Genomic DNA, 10185 nt, shown 5'->3' with positions numbered 1-10185 from the left:
TCGTAAATAGCTTTTGTTTTGCTCATGTTTGCTCGTTAACTAAAAAGTATTAATTCAAATACAAGTGGCAATTTATTTATAAAAAAAACATGTATATCTTTCCTCATGACACAGCGGTGACAAACGACATTTTTAAGGCAATAGGTATCTTACAGACGTTTTGAGAAATATCTTTCTTTTAGATATATTTTTATACTTATTTCGTACTAAAATGCCTTGGGGTTGGGAGTGTAGAGCCAAACTAATAAAACAGTTTCCCAGTAAGCCGACGGAACGCCGAGGAAAGATAGGTGGTGAAATATCGTGTCCAGGACCTCAGCATTATGAGACACCTCCAATATTTTGTAAGTAAACTTTACAATTAATTCTGAAGTATGATATATAATTTTAATGTATTATTATAATACACAAATAGAAATTAGACCAACGGTAAGGAAGTCGGGAAAATGATTACTTCATTATACGTACTTCGTTATAATTAAAAACACAAGGTCAGAGTTCAATCCCCTGTGAAAGCCAAAATAAGTATCGATTTTGTACTCACTAATCCGACGTTACGTTCATGTTTATTTATAGATCCCAAAATAGGTACCTAATATTGCTTTCGTGATTATTTATATGAAAATAATGATTACGCGTTTTATGATGTTTAAAATATGGCTTGTATTCATACTTAGACAAATTACGACGCTTTATTGATCATGTGAAAATAACTGTTTTTTTAAATAAAATGTTTGAGTTTGACTTATGCATAAGCAATGATATTGAAATTAAATATATTATTTATGCTCACCTGCTCACCTGCAAAAATATATTTACGTTTTAAAAATTATGCGTAAATCCAAATATTATGTTTACCTACAGTTTAAAGCACATATTAATAAAAATGTAAAGCTTATGTGTAAATCGCAACAAATATTCGTTTATCCTATCTACCAATAAAATAAAGCACCGTAAGGCATAAAATAAACTGACCTATCTCTGCTCTGCAGGCAATGGCTAATCCATGTAATGAATGAGATTATTTTAATTCATATAACCTTTTTAAGCTTGTTGTTTAGTCATGCAGGAAGATAATAAGAGAATGCGCAAATGAAATGAGTTTTCTGTCCCTAACTTTTAATGTATTTAAAGTATTGCTTTGGCAAATTTCAAAAAATAAAACATTAAATAAAACATTCTAAGTAATAGATATTTCAACATTGCTTTTAAAATCAATTTATCAAATAAAAGCACTCCGTTACTAACAAATTTAAAAAATCCAGTACATTATTTATACGTATAGATATTTTGCTAAATTCCGAATAGCGTTAAAAATCCGGATCTTTTTTCAGAGTATCAATAACAAAAATAACCTGTCAGATCGGAGAGTTGTTTGTGAATAAAGGTGCAGATTCGTTGGAAATTATTCAGTTTCAACCTACGATAGTTTTACATATTTCAACGCTCCTATTTTCCTTATGGAATATTTTTAGAAAATTTTCCTTGTTCAGGTGGGAAGGGCTACTCGAAAGTAGAACGCTCTCCAGCTTATACGTTTGGACACGTTACACCTGTAAGTTTCCAGAAGCCGTTGTTAACTCCGAAAGCTCCAGTTTTAGACACTTCTGGTGCGAGCCCGAAAGGTAACTTTTTAATTGTTATTATTAAAAATTAAAAATTGGTCTTTGCGCGAATAAAGATTTATAATAAGGTTAATAAGAATTCGTGGACGATTTCTAAGAGTAGGTACCCGCGGCCCCGGCTAACTGCGCGGCTCGACGGAACACAGTGGGGTTTAAGGGATCCTCGTTTTCCTCGGGGGCCGTGGGTATCTTTGGAAGATTTCCCCACTATAAAAAAAAAGGTTAATAAGAGTAACAATTTAGAATTAACGATTTATATTGATAAGAAATACAGTTAGGTACTGTATACAAATGAAATTTATTTAATGACTTGTATTATTTCTCAAAAAATATCCTATCATGTTCTTTCTGTAATACAGGTCCTTATAAAATACGTCACGGAGTAGTTTCACCAAGATTAGAGCCGCCGGGAGACAAGACCAAAACACCAGGGCCTGGAACGCATGCACCGAAGAGCGAAATTCGGTACAGAAGACCGCCAGCGTACACCATGAGACCAGCTGCTAAGCCTCCATACCAACCCTGGGATCAATGGACTCCACCTCCAAACATGTACCTACCGGCTAAACCTACCAAGTAATTCTTGGTCATTTTTTTAAGATATAAAAATACCTAGAATGTACCTAGGTACATTCCTGTATTCAAAACTTCTCCTTATACCCTTATCTCCTTATTCCCATGAAATGATCAAACCATTGCTTCGTTGTATGTATTGATCGACTTCACAACATAAGTTTAAAAATATGTCAGTTATCAAGAAATGCAAGTTCCAGATACATTATTTATATCATACAATTTTTCATTATATCGATTCCAGAAAACCTCCAGCATATACTCTAGGCTATGCAGCTCGAGAATTATCGGTACAATACATGCCGGGCCCGGGGGAACACGATCCTAACTTTAATTTCGTAAAACAAAGTAAGCCCGCATATTCCTTTGGAGCGCCCTACAAAAGTCCGAAGCCCAAAAAGGAGCCATCGCCCAACGCGTATTGCGAGAAAAAGGTATTTTAACGTCTCCGTTATATTTACTGTAAAGTTAATCAAAGACATCGTTTAACAGCTTTCGAGATTTCAAATATTTGAGTATTTCACACCCCGTGCCATTTGCTTAATTTAAATAAATTCCCTTTATAATACGCTTTCGCATGGAAATTAACTTGAGTCAATATTATGCGTAATTAAATGTATTGCTATTACGATGTTAAAATATTAAAATACCGCATTTAATTAATTCGCTTATTTTGAGAGGAAGGTATTTATTTAAATATAATTTAATATAATCATGGAATCCTTTTATAATTTTGCTAATAATGTCGTATTATTATTTGTAATAGACATAATTGAGATTACCTACATACGTTTTAGTTTCTTTGTTCTCGACTTAACAATTCGTATTCGCACAGTCCAGTTGGTATTTAAAATGCCTAACTTTCAAATCTTCACATCAATAATTGGCGTACCATTTATTCGAATCAAAACTAAAAATTAACATATACACAGAAATTGATTTTTTTTTCAGTTTATGTATCCGAAACGGACGATACCGGCGCCATCATTTGGTATTCGTCACACACCATACCTGGGTAAACAAGCAGAATATTTGAAACCTTCGCAATTAAATATCGTAATCAGTGGCGAGAGCTAAATGAAATATTTTATAGGCATTTTATTTTAATAGTTGTACTAATTTTCGAATAAATGATTTTTGTAAATTATTGTTTTATTTTATTTGCTAATTTAGGTAATACACACAGAAAAAAGTAACGAAATACAGGTTCACACCTGTGGTTCACACATAGAAAAATGTAATGAAATACTAATGGGGACATATCTCTACGTCAAGCGTAGCAATAAACGTAATAGAAGTAGGGTCAGATAATAAACTACTAAAAAATACGATGTAATTAAAAAAACCTCCGTAGCATATCTATGTTGCCGCAAACATTAAAACGCGATCAAAGTTAATTTCTCAGAGTTCCATTTAAAGTGGGCTAGTGTGCTGATTTGTATGCGAAGAGCATGTTTCACCGGCCAGCGCGCCTCCCCGGAGCCACTTTAAAGTTTTCCTTTTTATGCATCCCGTATTGTTGTCAACATTTTCCATTACTCAAAGAGAATGAATATGAATGCATACGTTCGTATGAAAATTTCAAAATACAAAGACACAGTTAATTTCTCTTCAGCGGTCCACATTTCTTGAGCGAACTCTAAAATCTTCGCAAATTTATCCTGAATTTTTAACGTTCACGTAAAGGTCACGTAAATGGAATTTGTTTGAACAAAAATCACTTTAACAGCAATACAAGATATTCATCGAAACGTTCAGACGCAAATATTATCGGATCGCTCACGAACTTTGTAATCTTAATGCAAACTAACGTAAATTAGTTCATCATTTAAACATACATAGTACCGTACATTACACTTGCTAAAAGTTTAAGCTTGATAGTCGCTTGGAACACAAACAGAAGGGAGTCGGACGCTGCAAGTCAAACACATCTCCGTGAAATGGCTAAGTCCGTGCGCTGTTGGTTTTCGATGATTGGGTTTGCGTTCTCGATTGCTCTCATTCATTTTGTATGCCAAGGAAGTCAACTTTACGTCCTCGTTGAGATTATGGTTTGGATGAAAAAGTTTTTACATACGAATACCGAATATGTTCTGTTTATTTTGCACGACTCATGATGCGAAGCATCAGAGAGTGCTATTACGATCGAAAAATTTTTTTCGCCTCATTTTTGCAGCTATTCTTATTATTATAGCCTTGTTAGTTCACGGAATCAAGATATTTTGCAAACTATTGTCGAGATAATTTAATGGAGATTAATCCCATACTTTTTAAAAATTGATTTACTTCAATAGAATTGGAAAAAAACACCGAAATAGGTCAAAAAATTTTCCTGTCCGTCATGTGTGAAACCTGAAAACACTAGGTATAACTTGTGAAAAAATCCATCATTTGAGTTAAAATTTTTTTTTAAATATTCTAATCGACGATTGTAGGTCACTGAATGCGAATGATTAATTAATTCAGTGTCGTTTAATTGCAATTAATAAAAAACGAAAACTACAATAAGTTTTTTTTTATATATTTCATAATTAAATGAGCATTATGAGTCGTGCACTTTTGGATTTTCCAAACTTTATTTTGTTTGTTTGAATACCTAGATTGTTGTTAGCGAATGTAAAAAAAATGTATTTATAGTGTAAATAACCGATGCAACGTTTGAAGGTATTTACTATTTATATTATTTAATACATACTAAACCATAAGTATTTACTTTATGATGTATAGATTTGATGGAAACATTGCAAGTTTGAAGCAATTTTTATTAACGAACATGGTTCGATGACGCTAACTATCATAATTGGTCGTTAAGCTGGGGAGTATAGTGGGTCGGTGCAAAATAGCATTAAATTAGTGCGACGATGGAGGAAACAAGAAGCACGGCAGTTTATAATTGACTGTATGGTGTCTACTTTTTATTTCACCCAATTAGAAAAGAATGCGAGCTATTGTTCTCATTATTTTACTACGTGCTAACAATGGTGTTATGACATATCTGTACCTATTTTGTATATGAATGTAATCGACAATGTTGGAAAACATCACAATATCTTACCATGGTAACTGAATTTTATTCCTATAATTTAAAAATTAATTTGCTTAAAAGATTCGCATGCGATTGCTATTGTTTATTTGTGTCCCTTCTTTTACAATAAAGTTCTGATGGAGGCTAAACTACAGTGTAATAGTTATGCTTAATTGAGAACCGAAGCGTAATGGTTAGATATTTGTCAGCTGTTGTACATGATAAACAATTAATATCCTGTACCCAACAATAATATCAGATGTTAATGACAATTAAACTGATTGCGCTAATTTACTCAATTGCGTTTGGTAGATAATGAATTAATGATTTTACGTTGACTATTTTTGGAGAGTCACTTGCACACATATAAAAACGAAATTCGTATATCAAATTATTTATATTAGAAATTATATACAATAACAGTAGTTTCACTATACCTAATTCCAAAAAATACTAAAAGCATTGTAAATTTTCTTTCAAGCTACGGTGAGTTTCGCAAAAAGTACAAGAGATAAATTACGTTTTAGATTGTTGCGACAACACAAGAGTTAAACGATTGTTTTACAATTAATGATAGTGTTAGCTTTGTTTCGAGTAAAAACTATACTAGGATAGGTACATAACAACGTGCTCCCAACTTTTAAAACCTATAATTATTTTCTATTCTGTTCGGGTGATTTATTAAGCGAAATAATCTCAACGGGATAAGCCAGTTTACCGAGAAGACTAATGCTCGCGGAAGAGGGATAAATTCATAAACTATTTATAGCGAAACTCAGGTAAGCACATTAAAACAAAATAAATGATTCGAACTATTGTAGCGCTTATTCCTCCAATATAAAGTAGTTTTTTCATTGTAATAATTATACGTGGACAGCGGTGTTATGGCTCATTGTACGGTGGCTTATGAATATAGGACGGATCTTTGGAATAAATAATAAGCATACCTAGCCATAATGATACAGTTGTTGGGTACAATATGGTATTAAAAATGTATGTCGTTTAAGTATGTCCCTAAATATGATTTATCTATGCATTATTCGTATTTTGTATATACCAGTATTGTGGAACAATTATTTTGCTCTAGATAAGCCTTAATCATTAAAAATGACTAAAGACGACCAGCATCAAAGAGTAGGTAATATTTTTATTCAAAGGGCTCCATTCATTTTGACGCCAATTAATCTTCTTCGACAGCTCGTAACAAGTCTTTGATCACAAAGACGCTATCGACTCTAAAGGGGTCATTTGTCCTTTGTTTAATCATCGAGGAAGGGTCGCTCTTCGGATTTCTTTTAGAAATATTATCAAAGAAAAATTGCTAAACTAAATACTTACGAAGTCGCTCGGAATCGCTTCAATCAACGTCCCACGGAAGTTAGCCGTATGTAAATTAGTTTAACTTCAACCAGTGGCTTTTAGTATCGATTGCAATTTGGGTTATGAAAATTGTGTTTCCGGCAATTTTGGTACAGTAAATTTATATTTACGCAATCATAACTTTGTATTCAATCTCAATCATCAAAATAACCTGAGTTTGTGAAACTGAAAAGATTTTGTGTATTTATTTCATGATTCGAGAATTTTATTCGCTTTCTACGAGCACATTTTTACTCGCATGTTAATCTTTGAAATCTTTAATAAGATGTTTCTCGAACTTCATTTTACCGACTATTCACTTTATTTCGATTTCCGCTCTTTACTTTGACATTTTCGGGGAACGTGAGAGGACCTTTTTGTGTAGCCGGAAATTGAAAGTTGACGAAATCTTACGTCAAGGCATACATGGGAATTGCTGATGACTTCCTTTAAATATAACTAAAATAAAATGTTTGCTATTTAAATAGTTCAGAAGAAAAAAATATTTAGTTTAGCGTTGGTGGATGAATTTGTGAAAATATTTAATAAATGGGGCATTTCACGCGAAGCGGACACAGATTTTTGGGTCAGGTTTCCGATTTCGGTTATATTTTAGTATGTTACACCTGTATATATCCTCGGTATGTATACGAAATATTTTTGCATTTAGAAGCTTAGTTTTCAAAATACAGGTCTTTGAAGATGTCAGCAAGCGCGAGGCATGCATGACTTTGAATGTAATTATCAGTTCAAGAAAAGGATTTTTTTAATAAATTGATGACTGAATAATAACCCCCATTAAAAAACCTTTTTATTCTCATATTTTTGATTTCGAATTTATTTTTAAATTCCTAAGAAAATTTAAAAATTATTTTTCTTTGTAATTTTTTACGAACTTAGCATATTTTTAAATTTTTTTAAGATCATTAAATAAATGGCTTATATTATGCTTAAACTACATGCCAAGTTCTAGAGTGGTCATCGCAGAAGTTTCGAAGCTACATGTATTATAATTGCGAAGCGCGGCGACACACGCAAACACACACACAAACACACACAGCACACATTCACAGAGTTGGCTATTCTCCCTTTTATTTTTATTTTTATTTTAAATTTTGCCCTTGTATAAATTTTCTTTTCATTTTTACCTTTAACAAGACCAAGATGTATCAAGGGAAGGGACTGGCTCTCTTAACACAGGCTATGCCTAGCAAGAGAACCAGAGCCTCATATTCAATTTTGTATAATCTAAAGGTGAAATAAAGATTTATTTTATTATTATTATTTATTATTAATATTGTTATAGCAACACAATAAACTTAATCAATTACCATTTTAATATCTATTATACGGAAAATCTGTTTGGTTACAATAAAATCATAAGATAATTCTATTTGTCAAGCATTCATGGGCTTATTCGGAGCGTGAAAAGCTTAAGAACTTATTTGCATTTCTCATTTTCGCCCCTCTTCTGGAATCCCTTGAGTATTATTTTCACTCCTCGCCATACAAAGATTTTTACGTCATGCGACCGAATTAATGTGATATTTGTTTCATATTATAGCGAAGACACAAATAAAATCTTTTGTTTGGCAAATATTTTTACTACACGCTTAAATTAGTCATGTTCGCCTCCTTGGTACAGTGGTTGACGCGTGAGCGTAGAACCGAGGGGTCCTGGGTTCGATTCCCCGTGGAGATGAAGAAAAAAAAATGTCTTGGCAGGACACAGAAAGCTGATCACTTACTTGTCCCTAAAGAAAATTGATCAGTGAAACATGTATGCATAATGCATCTGCCCCTTACCCCATTAGGTGACACGGGACTTCACTTTTTTTTTAATTAGTCATTTTAATAAGTTAAATAAATTGGTAAATTATACAGAAATCACTTAGAAAACGCGATACATTTTCGTACACACGCAATGACAAGTTAAATGAATTTGTTTATCTATTAATGCTAAACAGACAGTTCCTTAGGCACGCCGTACCCTACTCAAGTTAAACACATGAATTCCCAGAACATTGTCACATCGTCCCAACTACATACAAAATATCGGTCGTAGCTTCCATAAGAATAGCAATAAAATGCTTATTTATTTGAAAGCCTACTGGATCGCTATAATGAAATTCCTCGCGAAATAATAACGCATATTTTTCCAACAAAGAGGTGATGTATTATCGTTGCGACCCACACCGCACTCTGCATCTATTATCGGGGAACATTTATTGTTCAGTTCGGTCCCTTGCCCTACCAGCTCCTGTCCTGCACATTCTTTACTGCTTTTCCTTTTCCTTGGTTGGGGCTTGTTATCATCTCTTTATATGCTGTTGTCGACTCGTAAAACTAAAGAACGCTTCCCGATATCTAAAATAATTCGGTGTCTTCAGTAAATATAAGTAGGTAGGTTTTCTTTCTTTTTCCTTGTTTTATCAAAAACATCATTGGTTTTATAATATTGAAAAGTATAGTACCTATTTCGATAAAATAAGTTAGTAAAAGTACTTTATTTAAATCAAGAACAAACTAATATTTAAGAAACGTAATTATCGCGTAAGGCTGCGAAATCGAGAGCAAATGTACATAAAATCTGTTCAGTAAACGTAGAACATTTATTCATCGAAATCCCTACAAATTACACGGGCTGTAACAGCGTCGAAACAATCACAGCCGATGATCCCGCCCGTGCTATGCAAATCTGGGCTTTGCGTCTAACAATTGATTGTTGCGTTCTACCGTCCAAGCGATTTACATGTCCGCTGTAGACGGCAACGAAGAAGTGTCGCTAATAAAATAAAAACCAATGGATACCTTGCAAATTGTAGCGTTCATTCGAATTTCAATAAGTCATTAAACGGTATCAGTTTGTTTTTATTGCTACTTCACAGTAAATATCTTAACAACATTTATATTGAGGTACTTACAAAAATATTGTATAACATTTAAAGGTCACGACGTCTAGACTGGAGAATTAAATTGATTACAAAGCCTAATGAAAAGAACAAATTCGTTATGCAAAATTAAACAAACAAAATTGTGCTTAAAATCTTAAATCATATAGCGTAATTATTGAATTTATAAAATGGGCAGGGTAGAATTTAAGGAGTCGAATGGAGCCGGCGAGTCGCATACAGTCATGAAGCAACCTGGAGCCCCGCCAGCCCTGGGACAATACCAACTCTATCTAAGAATACTGCGCACCGTTTGTCTTCATTATGACCAACGAGCACAAACTGTTCTATAGAACGCTTGGTACCTTGACAATGAACTCAATGAAACTTTACTTGACTTTCAACGGTGAAAAGGTGAATCCACGCCAGTTTCATAAGATGTAATAAAAGACAAAGTTTTGGATGTTTGGTGAAACTAAAGATATTTTATAAAATTTACTTATAGGTTTATCAATTCCAAATAAATAAATCAAATGAGCTCGACGAAATATTTTTAAAAGCAGAAGAGTATAGATTTGTAAAAAAATATACGATATTTTTTGTCATACACACTGAAATAATTTCACATTTCAGCCCCTCCATGTATTGGTTTTCCACCCACACGTAAGATAATATTCTATTTTTGTGAGTGAACATTTCGACAACAAACATT

General features: G+C 33.1%; 1 protein-coding gene across 1 annotated transcript; it reads left to right on the top strand.

The window, feature by feature from the left end:
• Positions 1–211: 211 nt before the first annotated feature.
• Positions 212–3282, top strand: LOC149487897 (uncharacterized). Its single transcript, XM_089695790.1, has 5 exons — positions 212–344; positions 1494–1625; positions 1985–2201; positions 2443–2632; positions 3150–3282. Exons 1-5 carry the CDS (start codon positions 212–214, stop codon positions 3273–3275), a joined length of 798 nt encoding a protein of 265 aa, XP_089551916.1. The 3' UTR covers positions 3276–3282.
• Positions 3283–10185: the final 6903 nt, after the last annotated feature.

The sequence above is a fragment of the Colias philodice genome, chromosome 6 (genome assembly GCF_061535455.1).
Source record: "Colias philodice isolate Cphi_HAF_F1 chromosome 6, ilColPhil1 Martin Lab GWU primary, whole genome shotgun sequence".
Taxonomy (NCBI): Eukaryota; Metazoa; Arthropoda; class Insecta; order Lepidoptera; family Pieridae; genus Colias; species Colias philodice.
This window is presented reverse-complemented; position numbering and strand designations above follow the sequence as displayed.